Here is a 20,692-nt window from a genome sequence, read left to right as displayed (position 1 = left end):
ATCTACACTATATTAATATTTTTGTGGGATAATGTGAGATAAGACATCTATCAAATTTAATATATTTTTGTAGTTATTAAAATTGTGTTACTAATTACTGGCCACTGACGAGGACAAATGCTTTGTTCCTCGACATAATGTGCATTGCACGTAGACATTTTTGCCTTTTATTTCAAGTAATGAAAAGTAATGGCTGTATTTCCAATGTGAAAGCGCAGTGTTGGGCTGGCTGCTCGCCATCGCTCTGTCTTCTGTTTGAAAGTGTGCGCAGTAGTGCAGTACCTACGTATGCTGTCCAAATCTACTCTTATTGGCTTACTATGCCGTTGTCTCGCATCTCCCCGCCCCACACGAAAGCAGAGTAAAGAAAGGCTGAACGAGCAGCGTGCCAGATGAGAACAGCTTTAATAAAGTAACGCATAGTATTTTATTGTAAGTAACGGGAACGGCGTTATAACGATGTAAAAAGTAATTAGTTAGATTACTCGTTACTAAAAAAAGTAACGCCGTTAGTAACGCCGTTTATTTCTAACGCCATTATTCCCATCACTGTATATGTCTAAAATAAACGACCTACGGATTAGTGACCCTTATGGCTTACCGGATGTAGTTTTCATGACCGTGTCAGTGGATATGGAACTGCCAGAGGTGGAATACCCAGATGTGTATAATTACCTCATTAACTTTCCCCTCGCTGTTCAGTGGTGAAGCACTGCGTGCTTATAAATCTCTGGACAGTTATCTTTACAGAAATTCAGGATTTGTCAGGCCCCCTCAGATGTGGCGTCTTGTAAACAAGAAAATAACAATCCTCATTGGACGGGTAAGTCACTTAAGTATTGAGCTATGGCTCTTCTTCCCTGAAAGACAGAAATATACTGACTAGTGGCAATTGAGCACGAGGAATTTATGATTTGATACTTATGAAGTTATCTATCTCTACATGTGACCCCTAAAAGTGTAAAATAATTTTATATCTAGAGACTACATTGATTGTCACACCACTAAAGACCCAATCCACCTCCCCGCCCCAAGCCTTTTCTCAGGTTCCCACTTCCCGGAATTTTTTTATTAGAGCAAGTCATAAACTTATGTTGCGAATAACCACATGGATATACTGAAATAAATACATGGCGAACCTGAGATGAAATGGTCACTGCTTGCATCGGCCCGGACGATAGCAGCAATCCACTTTGCACGCCTGTCAGGGTCCCGTGGCAGCCTATGAAACTTTCTTCCCGATTTCTGACCTCTCCTGTTGTGGCATTTATATGCCATACAACTCTCCGGCATTGTGGCACGGTAATATTTGAAGATTTGGGCGAGGAAAAAAAAAAAACAGTCAGTGTTGGAAAGACGGCGGAAATATGGCGTTTGACCGACAAAATGGCGACTGCTTACAATCTGGAGCGGGTGTGACGTCACGTGCAAGATCTCTATTACGTCCCTTCAATTATTTTTAAAGCTCCACTCTATTCAAATTTCCAGGTGAATGGTGCATATTGCAGCTCCAAACGATGTACATTTGATGGCACCTTCTTAGTGACAAGAAAAAGTATAGCCTGGCACCTTTGTTTCCAGGAGTGTAACAATACCGGCTCATCTATTTTCCATGTCATACAGTACTTTTGCGCATACCATACTGTATGTGGGTGCATCTGTACCCGTTTGAAAAATTGCAAGTTCTTTGAAAATGTCCCCGTGTCCTTGTGTAGCTGCAGTGGTGTAGAACATTGAATGCTTAATGAAGATCTTGTCTTGAACAAAGGCTTACGTCAAGGAGAATTAAATCTGGGCTCGACTCCCACTCGAGTGTGCTCCTTTAATCACATCACGAGTCTGAACTTCTAAAAGCAGTGATTAATGAAATTGATGAAAATGGTACATCTCTTTGGCTTTGTCTCAAACCAGGCATTGTCGACCATTGTGGTACGTGGACATTTGTAAGGTAGTAACATCTTGAACACAGTTAGCACACTGACAAATCACCACATGGTCTTTGAATCTTTAGAGCAGGCTCCACTTCTAAAATCCATACCGTTTCCCTCAAACTGCCTGATTTTGTGAGGACAAAAAGTTTTTTTTTTTTTTTTAAAGTACTTCCATCATGTGGGTACCGTATTTATTGAATGCTACATCTCACTGAAATTCCCATTGTGAACAGGAAGAGCATGTAAAGTGTTTAATTTATGGCACGATATTTTTTTTTTTTTTTTGTGTAGTGGATCTGCTCGGTTTGTTGAAATGGCGTTCGAACACCAGCCTGCTCCAGCAGAACCTGTGTCAGCTGATGAAGGTGGACGGAGGAGAAGTGGTCAAGGTGCGTATGCTGTTGCTAAGACATTAGCCCTGATGATTAATGACTTAAGTTTACCGATTTAGCTCATTGGCCAAGGTTCTATAATGTAATGATGTATAAAACAGGAAGTGGCCATAAAACATTTTCCATTTCAGTGATTGCTCTGAAAAACCCTTTTTTGTGTGTTTATCAATAACATTTCCAGTGGGCGTTTCTAATGGAAGTAGTGCAGCGAAAAGTTTATTCTTGGATAAAATATCATCACAAGATGTACAACCCCGATTCCAAAAAAGTTGGGACAAAGTACAAATTGTAAATAAAAACGGAATGCAATGATGTGGAAGTTTCAAAATTCCATATTTTATTCAGAATAGAACATAGATGACATATCAAATGTTTAAACTGAGAAAATGTATCATTTAAAGAGAAAAATTAGGTGATTTTAATTTTCATGACAACACATCTCAAAAAAGTTGGGACAAGGCCATGTTTCCCACTGTGAGACATCCCCTTTTCTCTTTACAACAGTCTGTAAACGTTTGGGGACTGAGGAGACAAGTTGCTCAAGTTTAGGGATAGGAATGTTAACCCATTCTTGTCTAATGTAGGATTCTAGTTGCTCAACTGTCTTAGGTCTTTTTTGTCGTATCTTCCGTTTTATGATGCGCCAAATGTTTTCTATGGGTGAAAGATCTGGACTGCAGGCTGGCCAGTTCAGTACCCGGACCCTTCTTCTACGCAGCCATGATGCTGTAATTGATGCAGTATGTGGTTTGGCGTTATCATGTTGGAAAATGCAAGGTCTTCCCTGAAAGAGACGTCGTCTGGATGGGAGCATATGTTGCTCTAGAACCTGGATATACCTTTCAGCATTGATGGTGTCTTTCCAGATGTGTAAGCTGCCCATGCCACACGCACTAATGCAACCCCATACCATCAGAGATGCAGGCTTCTGAACTGAGCGCTGATAACTTGGGTCGTCCTTCTCCTCTTTAGTCCGAATGACACGGCGTCCCTGATTTCCATAAAAAACTTCAAATTTTGATTCGTCTGACCACAGAACAGTTTTCCACTTTGCCACAGTCCATTTTAAATGAGCCTTGGCCCAGAGAAGACGTCTGCGCTTCTGGATCATGTTTAGATACGGCTTCTTCTTTGAACTATAGAGTTTTAGCTGGCAACGGCGGATGGCACGGTGAATTGTGTTCACAGATAATGTTCTCTGGAAATATTCCTGAGCCCATTTTGTGATTTCCAATACAGAAGCATGCCTGTATGTGATGCAGTGCCGTCTAAGGGCCTGAAGATCACGGGCACCCAGTATGGTTTTCTGGCCTTGACCCTTACGCACAGAGATTCTTCCAGATTCTCTGAATCTTTTGATGATGATATGCGCTGTAGATGATGATATGTTCAAACTCTTTGCAATTTTACACTGTCGAACTCCTTTCTGATATTGCTCCACTATTTGTTGGCGCAGAATTAGGGGGATTGGTGATCCTCTTCCCATCTTTACTTCTGAGAGCCGCTGCCACTCCAAGATGCTCTTTTTATACCCAGTCATGTTAATGACCTATTGCCAACTGACCTAATGAGTTGCAATTTGGTCCTCCAGCTATTCCTTTTTTGTACCTTTAACTTTTCCAGCCTCTTATTGCCCCTGTCCCAACTTTTTTGAGATGTGTTGCTGTCATGAAATTTCAAATTTGCCAATATTTGGCATGAAACTTCAAAATGTCTCACTTTCGACATTTGATATGTTGTCTATGTTCTATTGTGAATACAATATAGTTTTTGAGATTTGTAAATTATTGCATTCTGTTTTTATTTACAGTTTGTACTTTGTCCCAACTTTTTTGGAATTGGGGTTGTACGTAGATCTAACTTTATAACCGACGTTTGCAAAATCTAATTCATACCTTTTTCTTGAGAACATTGTTGAGTTAAATCGATTTAGCTGCTAAGCACGTTATGTAGTGACTCTCATTCTTCTATCTCTTCCCACTGGGGTGTCTGGAGCAGTTTGAGCCTCGGGTAGTACAGGAAGGAAGAGGTCGAAATATGATTTCTTTCTTGTTCTGAAAAGTAACTTTGGATGTTTTAACAGTGTTTCAGCAATGTTGTAATACCGACAGGTCAAGACAGGTACAGCTGGTTGGAACAAAAAAGGCAGGGGGGAAAACCCACTTCATATTCAGTTGTGAACAGGATGGTGTAATACATTTGCCCCTGGAGTGCTATATGGAAACGAGCGTTTTACTAGGAAATATACCACTCGTATTTTCTTGGACATCAAGATCCAAAAAATAAATCTCTTGTCAGTTGTGAGGAAATCGATGAATTGTTTTGATAAATATGGGTACTTTTTGTTTGTGAATGTGTCTGCATAATAAAAAGAAAATCACAGAAGATATGAAGTTTATCTTGTGTCGGAAAACTCATTTTTCAAATGAAATACATCCCACAGCTTGGTGAAATATTTAAGTTATTCCACGTAATCGAGTCGTACATGAACTGATACCCGTCAAGGCGCGTAGCACCAAGTCGGTTATAAGCCATGTATGACCAGATTGAGTGGAATAACTGTTTTATTCTATCCACATTCACTGGATTTTGAGAAACGGAGCATTTGGAGAATTTTTTGCAAATTCGATAAATAAAAACTTTATCCAAAGCGTCCGACAAAATAATTTCTGCTCTGAATGTAAACAAACCGGCGAAATGACCGCAGCAATTTGTGAAAAATGCAGTAATAATAATTCCTAAAAAAAATGTTTTTCCCATGAAATACTTTTACTCCATATTTTGTTGCCCCTTTTTTTTTTTTTTTTTTTTTGAGGTTTTCTTCTTCTTTGGCAGTTGGCAAACCAACTTAAAGGTGCATTACCGCCACTGACTGGGGTGAAGTGCGGAACAGGATATATTCTTTTAGCCATTTCTGTTTCTTTTAAATACTTGATTACAGTTTTTGGGGTTTTGTTTTCGAGTAGAATTTTTATTTCATCCTCGATTGGGTCAGCAACATGCTTCACCATTTTGTTTTCCTCTACTCACGGTATACGAGCTGATATCCTAGTTTCCCACTGACAAGATGCACGTTGTCAAAATGGTGAACCGGTTCCAAATTAAAATTCTTTTGATTAACCTCGTTTGCTTCGCTCACTCATGAATATATTCACCACCCAGAGATCTCATCTCATCATCTTATTATCTCTAGCCGCTTTACCCTATTCTACAGGGTCGCAGGCAAGCTGGAGCCTATCCCAGCTGACTACGGGCGAAAGGCGGGGTACACCCTGGACAAGTCGCCAGGTCATCACAGGGCTGACACATAGACACAGACAACCATTCACACTCACATTCACACCTACACTCAATTTAGAGTCACCAGTTAACCTAACCTGCATGTCTTTGGACTGTGGGGGAAACCGGAGCACCCGGAGGAAACCCACGCGGACACGGGGAGAACATGCAAACTCCGCACAGAAAGGCCCTCGCCGGCCACGGGGCTCGAACCCGGACCTTCTTGCTGTGAGGCGACAGCGCTAACCACTACACCACCGTGCCGCCCTCCACCCAGAGATAAACTTCATATTTTTGCGCAACAGTGTAATATCCCCTCTCTCTCTCTTTCATATATAAATTAATATTAAGGTGAGGCTTTGAAAGTAAATTTTTTTTTTGACCTGTAAAAAATTTAGCTTTGGAAAATGGGAACTTTTTTTTTTTTTTTTTTTTCTCCCCTTGCTCCCTGGTTCAAGTAGTACGGTCGCAGTCAAAAGTTTGTACACACCTACTCGGTGCTTTTCACTAAACAGGTGTGTCTAATTAAAAGTTAATTAGCGGAATTTCTTGCCTTCTTAATGTGTTTGAGATCAAATAGTAAATAATAAAAATACAGTAAATAGCCCTGTTCCACAACTGTAGGAATCCATGTTACGGTATGTCAAGAACCGCTTAGCTAAGTAAAGAGAAACGACATCCATCATTACTTTGACATGAAGTGTCTTTTAATTAATAAAAATAAAGAAAAAACATTGAATCAGAAGATGTGTCCAAGCTTTTGACAGGTAGCATATAGCTCTATTTTTGTTTTTGGTCATGACTCAGAGTGGTACCACCAGGAACTAAGGGTACTTGAGAGAGTGGGTTTATCAGCAGTGTTTGTTGCCGAGTGGTTCGCCGATCCGCCAGTCTTTATTCACTGTGTGTCAGAGATGGTGTAGACCTCTGATAATCCGTTTGATAGGAAAATATTAGCCATGTAACTGTTAGAGATGCACAGGTTCTCGTCTGAGGGTTAGAGAGCACTGTGGTGTTCTCTTTCTATCCTCACAGCACTATATCTCTGTATGGGTATAGCAGGCCGGTTTAGCTCGCAGCTTGAGGATGATGGATAATCAAAGGGAGAAGGATGGTTAAGACCGAGATCCTGCTGGAATAGAAAAATGTATTCTGACCCCACTGTGGCCTCCAACGTGAGTGCTCAAATCCCAAGTCGAGCTGCTGTGCGTCACACTGAGTTCTTGTGCGTATGAGAGGCAGACATGGAGTTGCACGTATCAAACATGAGCATCATTTCTCGAGGTGAGTGTCTTGAACGGAATTGGCGATAAGTATAGATTTTCAAACCGGACCATACACCTGGAATGTGTATTCAGTCGCGCTACTGGCTCGAAGGATATATATTTTTTAATGTAATATTAATATCGAAGGTTTTCTTTGAATATGCAACAAGAGTCCAATTTCTGGACACGTATATACTGTACCATGTGGAGTTGACGATAGCTTTAGCATCTTTGCTATCTCCACCCTCACAGCACATAGAAAGAGGGAATTGTCTTACACATTCAGTGCGTTTACATGCACATAGAGGAAATCGAATTTCTGCCGTTGCTCAACTGAAATCGAAGTTCTAAATGCCATGGAAACACCTTAGCTAGGCTGAAATTGAACCGAACTTGATTTCTCGTAATCGAGCTACACGACCTAGATTATGCGATTTTTGCCGAGCTACTTAGTGCATGTAAACCCTGTCGAGCTACTTACTTCAGCACTGCCCCTTCCGGAAGTGACGAGTGACGAGACCACAAGCGGGAAACACGACAGCCTCGGCCGGCATGACAACAGTAGTAGCGAGCAGCAGAAGAGGTCAGGAGGAACAAACGAAGAAGAGAAAATGGCGAGCAGAAACGTGCACTTCTGGAGCAATGAGGAGACAGAGTTCATGCTCATTCAGCTTAAGGAGTTGAATATATTAAAATTCATGGACGGGAGAAAAACGCGCAATGGAGAACACGGAACTGATAACTTTGTTTACACTCTTGAATAGCTCTTCTTCATGACGACAACCGGAAGTGTACCAACACGATGGGACGTGTAGCGCCACCTGTGGCTCGGGTGCACAATGTACCTCACCCAATAGCTTGATTTCCTTGTGTGCATGTAGGATTGGATTTCTCTGGCACCCCTGCTGGGACCCTTTGCTCGATTACCGACAGCAGCTCGATTTGGATGTGCATGTAAACGCACTGAATGTGTACCTGTTTGAACCAGCACTAAAATAACGCCGAGATTAGGATCATGGGCCTTGTGTGTGTGTGTGTGTGTGTGTGTGGTGAAGCAATTCTTGAGGAAATTGTAGCTTGCAGAAACAAAGTCATTCATTGGTTGTCTGTTTATATCTCGCAGCAATGCACCAGGTGTGTTGTAAAACATTTTATGAAGTGCACGATCACTTACGGTAATAACGACGATTAGTTTTAAACCCTGAGCAGTCCTGACTACTTTTTTATTATGCATCACTTTACAATTCTAGGATGCAGGCTGAAAATATTTTTTCTGCGTCATGTTTTTAGTGTCAAGAACGTGAAACTTTAAGAGTTGGATAATTGGGATGCCAGTTCCATTGCCTGTCACCCTCGTTGGCGATTGTGCTTCCTTTGAACTTGTGCTCTCAGATTTTTATTTTTCCCCCTTCCTTTTTACAACAAGGTTTAGATGGAATTTCCTGGCACTGTGACTTGATTTGCTCTATCATGTTTAGATTTCTAGACTTTCTGAATTACGGTACCAGCTTCACATTTCCAGTCAGTGCTGCGTAACGAATATGTAGCTCGACAGCTTTTTACGCAAGCCTGAGAACCAGTGTCTGATACTGCAGCATGTGTACGCGATATAACATGACATTTTGTAGTAGAAATGCCCTTGTTTTAGATTTCTGTACTTTCTGAATGAATGCCATTTGAGACAGCATCATGTAAAGCATTTTATTTCTATAACTACGGTAACTACAGCTTTCAACAAGTAGCTGAGACGCTGAATATAATAAAATAACACGCATAATAATTAACTTGAATACTGTTTGTGTGTTTCCAGTTCTTGCAGGACACCCTGGATGCTTTATTCAACATAATGATGGAAAACTCTGACAGTGACACGTTTGACACACTGGTGTTTGATGCCTTGGTAAGAGCTTCCTCAGTATAATAAACATATTTTAAAGCCGTTTAAAAAAAAATAAAGTTGTTTATATTTCTATAATTGTCATATAATTCCAGAGATAGTTTTAGAAACTCTGAGGCAAAATATGTCCATGTAGCAGACAGAACTAGATTTTTAGATTCGAGTCATTTACATTTTCTGGCCCTGAAATGAGCTCCGGCGCCAGCAAAATCGGAGCATTAAGCCTCCATAAGCGGCTTGTACTTTAAAGGCAGTGCGTACAAACTTGCACGGTTTGAAAAGAAGGAATGGGAATGTTTTATGGGAAGGGTGAGGATTGTTAGCTTTTTCCTGACAGGCAGCAGAGAATGTAAAAAAAAAAAAATGACAGACCGCCCCTTTAAAGGCAAGCCTGTTAAACTATTTCATTAATTAAACGAAGAATCATTCTTCGCTTTGAAACTCATGATTACCATACTAAGAATTTGTTGTTTTTAAAAAAAGCGAGTGTAAATCTGTCAGCTGTAAAGAGATGATGTGAAAATAAACATAACTCCGAGTATACAGAAGGTTGTCTCCGTGCAATATAATATTTTCTTCCCTTCTCTTCTGCACTTATGTTGTGCAGTCTTTACTGAAGATACTTTCCCGGAGTGCTACTGAAATGCGTAATTAAATGCCTGTCTTTGTGAAATATGCTTTGGGCATATTTTTCATTACCATAAATGTATGCATACATTCAAAGTTTAATGGAATTCTGACACACTAATTGAGCAGGTTGTGTCTTGCATCTTGTTTCTCGTCTCTTAGTCAGGAGTTTTACTTCTTTGTTGTGTGTCTGAGCTTAGAAACGTTCCAGGCTATGCTTTTTATGCACCATTTGGTTGTGCTTTTTCTTTTTTTTTTTTCTTTTTAAGGTATTAATATTATTGTTGTTTTGTTCATGTTACTGTATCAGTCGAGTGTACAGTCATGCATGTCATGTGAAGTGGTGTTTGTGCAGTATAAAAGCAGACACTGTTAACTGCTTTCTAAGAAAGGAGTAAAAGAAGCACAAGAGGTCATGCTGTTAAAGGAAAACGATCAATTACAGGGAGATGTGTTGCAGCCAGACACAAAGCAGCATTATTGTTAAAACCCTGAGGTTGTAACAAATTTTTATTCCTTTTATACCACAGAGATGTGCAAACATTAACATTAAAAAAATGCATTAAACAATACCATGTTGTAGTTTTTATCCAGTTATCTTAAATGTTGGGGAACTTGTGCAAAATAAGCACTTAACTTAAAGCAGATGCGCAGAACCATGGCCTCACTTTCGTTTATAAATGCCTTGAAACCTCAAGAATGGTGCAGGAATAGTTTTAAACGTTAATAATAAATCTAATATAGTAATTTTTACGATTAAAGTGATTCATATAGGTAGCGGTCTGAGTGAATGACCTTGACGTCCGTAACGTCACAGCAGGAAGTCTATCGGTCTCATCGCCATTTCCGCTATACTAAAACACAGAGCTGACTGCAACTTCAAGTTTACGTTTTGAGCTAATTTATGGCCATGCCACGTAGATGTGTTGCTGGCAGGTGCAGCAACACGACAGAAGGACACGTTTTGCGAGAAGTTCACGGGCACATTGGGCGGCTATGAAGTGGTGTCTCCTCTGCTCTGCATGTTTTACTGAAGACTCGTACGATACCTCTGATCTGTCGAGGAGTGTTGGCTATAAGCCCGTATTGAAAGAGGGTGCAGTACCAATAATTAAAGAAAACTTAAAAGTGTTTTATTTTATTTATTTGAATTTTTTTTAAAAAGGAAAGAGAGTTTAGTTGCACCAGTTTTCCTCAAGTGAGTCAAGGATTGTTGGTAAAACACGGGACGGGACAGGACATATCGCTCAGGCAGTGACCTCCCCGCAGTTGTTGCTAAAACCAGTGAAATCCCATTCCGTCCCGGGTTTTAGTAATTGCCTGAGCCGAGCAGTAATGGCGGAGTATTCAGTAATAGAGAATGAGTGGAGCAGCCGTCTTATTTCTAAACTGGATATTGCTGCCGTCTCGCCCTTACATGGAAGAAGCGAACGAACGGGGAACTGAACGAACAACTGAAAGTCAGATTGTTTCAAAAACAGTCGGCCGCAAGATCGGCCTTCAAGAAGCGAGAACACAGATGGGTAAGCTCCGACTCTCATTTGGATGCAAAACAACACCACCACACGTTGTTTACCTGCATTTAGATTAATACATGTAACTTGTATTGTGTGTTTAAGTTACCGGTATAAGATTATTTAATTTGCTTCAGAATGTGATTGTCTCAGTTCATCTGATTATTTAATGAGCCTTTTACATTTTATCAGTGAAAATGCATGTACATGTATGTTGCATAAGTTATAACATCTATCCTGTTTTAATGAAGTCAAATCAGTCTAGTCGGTAACGGTATTTCTTACTTTCACCATAAATTTTTATTTATATGACTTTGGTCTATAGCTGTAAAAGGCCTCGGCCTTAAAACCGGTTACCGCTGTGACGTCACGCACTCAGGGCTGGCTGGCTCAGCTCGAATGCCAACTTTGCAGTCGATTTTAACTCTCAAAAATATACAGTGGGGCAAAAAAGTATTTAGTCAGTCACCAATTGTGCAAGTTCTCCCACTTAAAAAGATGAGAGAGGCCTGTAATTTTCATCATAGGTACACTTCAACTATGAGAGACAAAATGAGAGAAAAAATCCAGAAAATCACATTGATTTTTAAAGAATTTATTTGCAAATTATGGTGGAAAATAAGTATTTGGTCAATAACGAAAGTTAATCTCAATACTTTGTTATATACCCTTTGTTGGCAATGACAGAGGTCAAACGTTTTCTGTAAGTCTTCACAAGGTTTTCACACACTGTTGCTGGTATTTTGGCCCATTCCTCCATGCAGATCTCCTCTAGAGCAGTGATGTTTTGGGGCTGTCGCTGGGCAACACGGACTTTCAACTCCCTCCAAAGATTTTCTATGGGGTTGAGATCTGGAGACTGGCTAGGCCACTCCAGGACCTTGAAATGCTTCTTACGAAGCCACTCCTTCGTTGCCCGGGCGGTGTGTTTGGGATCATTGTCATGCTGAAAGACCCAGCCACGTTTCATCTTCAATGCCCTTGCTGATGGAAGGAGGTTTTCACTCAAAATCTGACGATACATGGCCCCATTCATTCTTTCCTTTACACGGATCAGTCGTCCTGGTCCCTTTGCAGAAAAACAGCCCCAAAGCATGATGTTTCCACCCCCATGCTTCACAGTAGGTATGGTGTTCTTTGGATGCAACTCAGCATTCTTTCTCCTCCAAATACGACAAGTTGAGTTTTTACCAAAAAGTTCTATTTTGGTTTCATCAGACCATATGACATTCTCCCAATCCTCTTCTGGATCATCCAAATGCTCTCTTGCAAACTTCAGACGGGCCTGGACATGTACTGGCTTAAGCAGGGGGACACGTCTGGCACTGCAGGATTTGAGTCCCTGGTGGCGTAGTGTGTTACTGATGGTAGCCTTTGTTACTTTGGTCCCAGCTCTCTGCAAGTCATTCACTAGGTCCCCCCGTGTGGTTCTGGGATTTTTGCTCACCGTTCTTGTGATCATTTTGACCCCATGGGGTGAGATCTTGCGTGGAGCCCCAGATCGAGGGAGATTATCAGTGGTCTTGTATGTCTTCCATTTTCTAATAATTGCTCCCACAGTTGATTTCTTCACACCAAGCTGCTTACCTATTGCAGATTCAGTCTTCCCAGCCTGGTGCAGGTCTACAATTTTGTTTCTGGTGTCCTTTGACAGCTCTTTGGTCTTGGCCATAGTGGAGTTTGGAGTGTGACTGTTTGAGGTTGTGGACAGGTGTCTTTTATACTGATAACGAGTTCAAACAGGTGCCATTAATACAGGTAATGAGTGGAGGACAGAGGAGCCTCTTAAAGAAGTTGTTACAGGTCTGTGAGAGCCAGAAATCTTGCTTGTTTGTAGGTGACCAAATACTTATTTTACTGAGGAATTTACCAATTAATTCATTAAAAATCCTACAATGTGATTTCCTGGATTCTTTCCCCCCATTCTGTGTCTCATAGTTGAAGTGTACCTATGATGAAAATTACAGGCCTCTCTCATCTTTTTAAGTGGGAGAACTTGCACAATTGGTGGCTGACTAAATACTTTTTTGCCCCACTGTATATATATTTTTTATTCCCATTTATGCAGCATACAAGAGTCAAGGATGGAGATACTATCCACTCAGAAATGTATTTAAAAATAAAGGTTCTGCGTCTCTGCTTTAAGGTTTAGTAACCATAAAGTAATTCCCTCAACACTCTGTTGTTTTGTCTGTCGCTTGAAGTTAGGACTCCTGTTACTGAGAAAATGTGAACACATCTGTACCGAAGACTCTCCTGTTCCAAACGTCAGCTCTGGCACTAGAGACTCCTTCCATAAACTTCACCATAACAGTTATATATATATATATATATATATATATATATATATATATATATATATATATATATATATATATATATACTTATCATTTACTTAAGTTGTTACGATAGAAACAATAACATTAGGGTGAGCACGTTAATCGTTGATCAGCTCTGTGTTTGAAGGTAGCAGCCCCTAAATCTGCTGGAAATGTCAGTAAAAAGTCTTTAACACTTTCTGTCTCATACTTTTCTTTTCTTTGAGTACTTTCAGTAATGTTTTTCACCATTTAGGTTTTTTTTTTATAAAGTAAAATGTAGTATTCTATCCACATTCACTGGATATGAGCAACCGTGCGCTCTGATTGGCTACTCTATTACTAGGATATCAGCTCATATACCATGAGTAGAGAAAAACAAAATGGCGTCACGTTTTGCTGAACCGATCAAGGCCAAAATAAAAAAAAATACTCGAAAACAAAATACAAAAAAAGCAACAAAATATGGAATTAAAGTATTTTAATCATAAGAACGTTTTTTTTAATTTTATTTTTGAAGAATTATCGCATTTTTCACAAATTGCTCCTGTCATTTTGCCAGTTTGTTTACATTCTTTGTCTTTAAGGATTAAAGTTTGTTGAACTTTTTTCAGACCGAGTCAAAAGCTCAAAGAACTTTGAAAATTACAGAGCTGAACTGTCCAAGGAAGAATTAAATAAATGTCTAAAGCTATTCTATACTTTGGCACGACAGCAAGACGGCACTTTCTACAAAAAAACAACAACACTAAAGTCAATTCGTGCAGCCATCGATAGGCTTTTAAGAAGTCCGTCGAAGCAGAAATGATTGTCTGATGTTTTGTATCAAGTTTTTATTTATTGAATTTGCAAAGAATAAAATAAAAATGCTCTGTTTCTCAAAATCCAGTGAATGTGGGTAGAATAACACAGTTATTCCATTCAATCTCGTCGTACATGGCTTATAGACAACTCGGTGCTACATGCCTCATCGGCTATCGGCTCATGTACAACTCGAGTTCGTGGAATAACTGTTAAATATATGCTGAGTAATGTTTTAATCAGAGTTTGTCTTGGCTAGGTGTTTATAATTGGATTGATAGCAGACCGAAAGTTCCAGCATTTTAACCCTGTTCTGGAGACGTACATCCGGAAACACTTCAGTGCCACCCTGGCTTACACGTGAGTGAATCTCATCATCATTATGAAAAGCTGAATAAATAATAATAATAATAATACGAAATAAAAGCTTCTGCTGGTGAACAGAAAATTCATAATAGTCTCATGTCATAAGTGACCTTTTAATCGGAACACAACAGTAACTGCTAAATTAGCACTGTAGTAGTAGTAATAATAATAATAATAGTGAGGATGTGAAACTCGGGTATTGTGTGTGTGTGTGTGTGTGTTTATCAGGAAACTGACAAAGGTTTTGAAGAACTACGTGGACCATGCGGAGAAATTGACAGACCAGCTGCTGAAGGCCATGAAGGCTCTGGAGTACATCTTCAAGTTCATCGTGCGTTCTCGAGTCCTCTTCAACCAGTACGTTTCCTCTCTTATGCCATGTACACACGTAGCCGGGTATTTTTAAAACCGAACATTTTCCCCCCCTCCGTTTATAAAAATGTTTTATCCACACCACCTCGTCTTCGAAAAAAATCCCTTCCACACATAACCGAACATCTGCGTTTTCAATCACATTCATAAGCATTCCAAACCTGTAGATGGCATTATTTCCCCAAATCCTACCCCCTAATCACATCGCCTGTGCTCTTGGAGCTGTAGTTGGGCTTCTAAAATTAAACATGTAAATAGCACCTGCACAATAATTAACGCTTTCAAGGCACTACTCCGATCCATTACTCTTTAGCTAGCCGCACACTACGCCGATTTTCAGCGTACCGAGCCAACTGAAGTCGTGAGTCAGGCGTAAAGACTAGTTTTCGATGGTACCGACTCATCTCACAGCCGATTCGAAAAACTAATCGGGAGCCAGACTGATCGGCGAGAGTCGCTAGCAATAGCCAATCATATCTTTCGCATATAACACGTGACATCATTAAACACAATTTCTAGCGCGAGAAATACGTGTTGGTAGCACCTAATGCAGGTATATACTGTAATTCCATAGACTGAAGCTTTATCCATAGACACAGTGGGCTGGAAAGCCACTCTGCTCAAGTTGTGTGGCTGAATTCCAAATCGCTTTAACTCCCCTATATAAGTGCACTATTTAAGGTTGGGAATAATAGCTCATGCAGCCTAGATAGTGCGCTACATATTCCGTGTTGTGTCATTTGTAATTCAGCCTGTAGCATCTTCAAGTGTTGGATTTAACAGTAACTATATCCAATAGCCAATCACAAAGCTATTAAGTTGTCACGTGTCGCTTCAATCGCGACTGCACTCGTCAACAGTCGGGGGATATGTGCGTGCCCTGTCGGGAGTCGGCTCTGAAATGGGTCGGTTCGGTACCGCGTGGATCGCCGTGGTGTGCGGCTAGCTTAAGTCCATGCTTAATCTGGCTTCTGCAGTAAACAAAGGTCGCACGTTTGACGTCAGGGCAGATTTGTTGTCATTGTTTTGGCGCAGATTGTGACGTTCTAAAACGCAAAACTCCGGTTATCTCTGTCTACACGAAAAGGCATACACGGAGTTTTCAAAAATCTTCACTTTGCCCGGAGTTTTTTTAAATATTCGTTTTTGATGTGTTTTCATGTGGATGACAGGCCAAAACGTAGAAAAATATCTTCGATTTAGCAGATACCCGGCTACGTGTGGACGGGGTCTGAGTTTCACTTCTAAAACCTGATTTGGCTCAGTGGCATTGGAAATCATTGTAAAATACCAGATATACACCACACACACGCGTGCACACCCTTAATGGCATCACAGTAATTTAATTCTGTTTTAAATAACAATGAAAAAGGTACACCTGAAACCGTTGGTTCTGTCCGTATACAGTGGAACGCCATTACAACACGGCAGTTGGGATCCAAAGAATCCGCCCGTGTTAACGGTATGGAAAATCTGGCATGGCTCCAGTAGAAAACATTCCGTGAGCTTCGTTTTTTAGATAAACCAGTTCCCTGAAGATATCCAACAAAGAAATTGCAAGAACTAAGATTTTGTTTTAACCATGCTGATAACTCTCTTTTTATTATTTATACCCCTGCTCCACCTCTGTCTGTCCGTCCGTATCTCCATCCGTCCGAAACGCCCTTTTTCTCAGCAACCACAAATCATAGCCACCTGGTACCAAACTTCAGCTTGGGGTTCTGTACCAAGTATAGCGTTTTCAGGTCTGTCGCACATCAACTTCCTGTTTACCGACTGAATGTATTTATGAAACTTATAGGGTGAAATTTCATAACACCTTTCTCAGCAACTACAAACCACAACTGCTTGATATTTGGTACTGAGCTTCAGCTTGGGGTTCTATACCGTATACAGTGGGATGCAAAAGTTTGGGCACCCTTACTGAAAATGTCTGTTACTGTGAACAGTTAAGTGAGCAGAAGATGAACTGAGCAGAAGATGAACTGATCACCAAAAGGCGTAAAGGTAAAGACGAGGCATTTCTTTTCAGCGTTTTCTGCAGGATTTGTGTATTATTTTTGTTTTGTACAATTGGGGAGTGAAAAAAGAAAAGGAACACCATGTAAAAGTTTGGGCACCCCAATACATTTGAGTTCTCAGGTAACTTTTACCAAGGTTCCAGACCTGAATTAGCTTATTGAGCTGTGGCTTGTTCAAATTCTTCTCTAGGAAAGGTCAGATGATGCAGATTTCAAAGCTGTATAAATTCTCTGACTCCTCAAACTTGTCCCTAAAATCAACAGCCATGGGCTCCTCTAAGCAACTCCCTCGCATTCTGAATAATAAAATAATTGATGCTCACAAAGCAGGAGAAGGCTACAAGAACGTAGCAAAGTGTTTTCAGGTAGCTGCTTCCTCAGATTGTAATGTTATTAAGAAATGACCATTAACAGAAACAGTGATCAAGGTGAGGTCTGGAAGATGAAGAAAACTTTCTGAAAGAACTGCTTGTTGGGTTGCTAGAAAGGCAAATAAAAACCCCCTGTTTGCCTGCAAAAGACCTTCAGAAAGATTTAGCAGACCCTGGAGTGGTGGTGCACTGTTCTGCTATGCAGCGACACCTGAACAAATATGACCTTCATGAGAGTCATCAGAAGAAAACCGTTCCTGCATCCTAGCCACAAAATTCAGGGTCTGAAGTTTGCAAATGAACATCTAAATAAGCCTGATGCATTTTGGAAACAAGTCCTGTGGACTGATGAAATCAAAATAGAACTTTTTGGCGACAATGTGCAAAGGCATGTTTGGAGAAAAAAGGGTGCCAAATTCCAGGAAAAGAACACCTCTCCAACTCTGAAGCATGGGTGTGGATCGATCATGCTTTGGGATTGTGTTGCAGCCAGTGGCCCAGGGCACATTTCACTGGTTGAGGGAAGCATGGATTCGAATAAATACCAGCAAACTCTGAAAGCAAACATCACACCATCTGTAAAAAAGTTGAAGTTAAAAAGAGGACGGGTCCTCCAATAAGACGATGATCCAAAACACACCTCAAAATCTACAATGGAAAACCTCAAGAGGCCCAAGCTGAAGGTTTTGCCCTGGCCCTCACAGTCCCCTGACCTAAACATCATTGAAAATCTGTGGATAGATCTCAAAAGAGCAGCGCATGCAAGACAGCCCAAGAAACTTGTAGAACTGGAAGCCTTTTGCAAGGACGAATGTGTGAAAATCCCCCAGGTAAGAACTGAAAGATGATTAGCTGGCTACAAAAAGTGTTTACAAGCTGTGATACTTGCCAAACAGGGTGTTACTAGGTACTAACCATGCAGGGTGCCCAAACTTTTGCTTCAGGTCCTTTTCATTTTTTGGTATTTTATGCCTGTAAATGATGGAAATAAAAATGTAATCTTGCGGAAAATATTAAAGAAATGTCTCGTCTTTACCTTTATGCCTTTTGGTGATCAGTTCATCTTCTGCTCACTTAACTATTCACAGCAACAGACATTTTCAGCAAGGGTGCCCAAACTTTTGCATGCCACTGTGTACCGTTTTCAGGTCTGTCGCCCATTGACTTCCTGTTTACCGACTGAATGTATTTACAAAACATATCCAGAAGCGTGGATTTACAAAATTTTCGTAACACTTTTTTTTCTCAGCGACTACAAATCACAACTGCTTGATATTTGGTACTGAGCTTCAGCTTGGGGTTCTATACCATGTAGAGCGTTTTCAGGTCTGTCGCACATTGACTTCCTGTTTACCGACTGAATTTATTTCTGAAACATGTACAGTAGCGTGGAGTTACAAAATTTTCATGACATTTTTCTCAGCAACTACAAATCACAACTGCTTGATATTTGGTAGCGAGCTTCAGCTTGGGGTTCGATACAGTGCATGCTGTTTTCAGGTCTGTTGCACATCGACTTCCTGTTTACCAACTGAATGTATTTACGAAACACACGGTGGATTTTGACGCTATTTCAAGAAGCAAAATGCTATTTTAGAATTTTACAAATCATTGTAAAATGACACTCGCAGTAAGAAGAATATCGACAATCGTGTAATAATTAACTGCATGTAATAAGTAAACGAGAAGTGTTCAAAGAATAGAACAATGATTATCATGCAGCAAGCAGGGTTCAGGCATAACGCAGCACATTTTAGTTCTTGGTTTGACTGAAAACGTCTGTAACTTTAGTTTGTTGAAAACTCGTCGGACGAAATGAAGCATGTTTCGTAGATGCGCGACATTCACCGCAGAAGTATCGCTGCATTCAAACCATCTTAACGCATTTTCAGGTAACTCTTTTTCCAAGTCTGAGACTGTTGAGTTCTCGAATACAGCTGCATAAAAGTTAAATTTTGGGCGCCGTGCGCTGACCGAGTTATAACGGTTTTCGTGTAATAGCGATCTGTATTATAACGGCGCTCCACTGTAATCCCCTAACCTTTGACCTTTATGTTGCTGAGCAACAAAGGCTTATTTTTAACAACTGTTTACATTGGATGGTGGAAAATTATCTGCATAGATAGATGTACTTTATTGATCTGCCCAGGTCGCAAGAATGAGAATCTTGCATGATACCATAATTAATTTATTGCAAATATTATTACTTACCTACCTTACCAGGTCGAGCTAGCTCGGCTTTCCATGACACGCTCAGCCCAACTCTCTCTGTCGCTCATGGCAGTTGCCAGTTCGTCTGCCTGGCAGCCCGTGTCGTCAACCAGTTGGTCGATGTAGGTCTTTTTGGGTCGACCACGTGTTGTTCTTCCGTGGGTTGGTCTCCACAGGATGACTTCAGCAGCCAATTCATTTTTGCTGCGCCAGCAGTGTCCGGCGAAGCGAAGCCGCTGCTGCCGGATAGATGTAGTAATGGGTGGTATGTTGTCATATAGCTCTTTATTGGTGGGATGATCTTTCCAGGATTGATTGAGAGCGGCGCGGAGCATGCGGGTATAGGCACCGTCGATTTTTCTTTCTAGTTTTGATGTCAGGGTCCAGGAGGTAGAGCCATATAAGAGGACAGTTTCCACAGTAGCTCAAAAGAAATTCCTCTTTAGATAGTCAGGGACAATGACGTCTTTCTTCCCTTTCATTAGAACATTTATAGCCTTTTCCTTTCTTTTATCCTCAGTAGCTGATTTTTCGACTGCAGCCTGAGTCACTGCAGGACGCGCTCCTTGTTTAACCGCGCGACGAGCGATGCGGGATGAGAGTCGTTTTGAGATTTGAATAGTCATGATAAGCTTTCGGTCGCTGAGAGAACACTTGCGGTCGCTACTCCATACAAGTGTGCGCAGTACCCTGGCTAGGGTCGTTGTGCCTTGTCGAAACATCTAACAGTGTTAAGATGAGTCGCCTTGCCACCGGTAGAGTTGACCAGGTTCACACATAAGTCGTTTATTGCCCGACCTACCAACTGACAATCCTGCTGCCCAAGAGTCTTTCCAGAAACCAGCATGGTTTGTTTGGGACAGAGTCCCGAGATTTTGTCCGGCGCTGCTTATTCGGGTTATTCGCAGCTAACCTCTATATCTAAAGCCCGTTCTCCTATCCGCAACCTGGGGAGCCAGTGGATGGGAGTTTTCTCTCCACACCACAAATATTATTAATAATGCGTTAAATTGAACACTGGATTTTTTAAAATTGTATTGCTTTTGTTACCCTTTTTTTCCTCGTATTCATGATAAAAATCACTGTAATGCAAACCTTCGTATTGCGTAATTATGCTAAAATTAATTCTACTGAGTGTTTAAAATGAGTATCACAACCTTTCCAAAACGGCACACAGGGTGTACCTTTTATTAAGTCATTCTGTTACATCAGCGTCCACTGTTAAACAATTAAACTTTAATGGACCTATGTGGAATTAATTCTCGCTGCTCATGAACCAGGCTGGACTTCATCACTCATCATAGTCTACTATGAATTGAAAATGAAA

The 20,692-nt window shown here is 40.7% G+C and overlaps 1 protein-coding gene across 1 annotated transcript in view; it reads left to right on the top strand.

The window, feature by feature from the left end:
* dock1 (dedicator of cytokinesis 1) overlaps nucleotides 1–20,692 on the top strand; it is a 742,670-nt gene that overhangs the window by 236,120 nt on the left and 485,858 nt on the right. The window contains exons 19-22 of the mRNA XM_060940282.1: nucleotides 2,223–2,320; nucleotides 8,678–8,767; nucleotides 14,284–14,384; nucleotides 14,619–14,747. Of these exons, the coding sequence (XP_060796265.1) occupies nucleotides 2,223–2,320; nucleotides 8,678–8,767; nucleotides 14,284–14,384; nucleotides 14,619–14,747 (418 nt within the window). The remainder of the gene's footprint in view (nucleotides 1–2,222; nucleotides 2,321–8,677; nucleotides 8,768–14,283; nucleotides 14,385–14,618; nucleotides 14,748–20,692) is intronic.

Source organism: Neoarius graeffei, chromosome 14, assembly GCF_027579695.1.
Source record: "Neoarius graeffei isolate fNeoGra1 chromosome 14, fNeoGra1.pri, whole genome shotgun sequence".
NCBI classification, from domain to species: Eukaryota; Metazoa; Chordata; class Actinopteri; order Siluriformes; family Ariidae; genus Neoarius; species Neoarius graeffei.
This window is presented reverse-complemented; position numbering and strand designations above follow the sequence as displayed.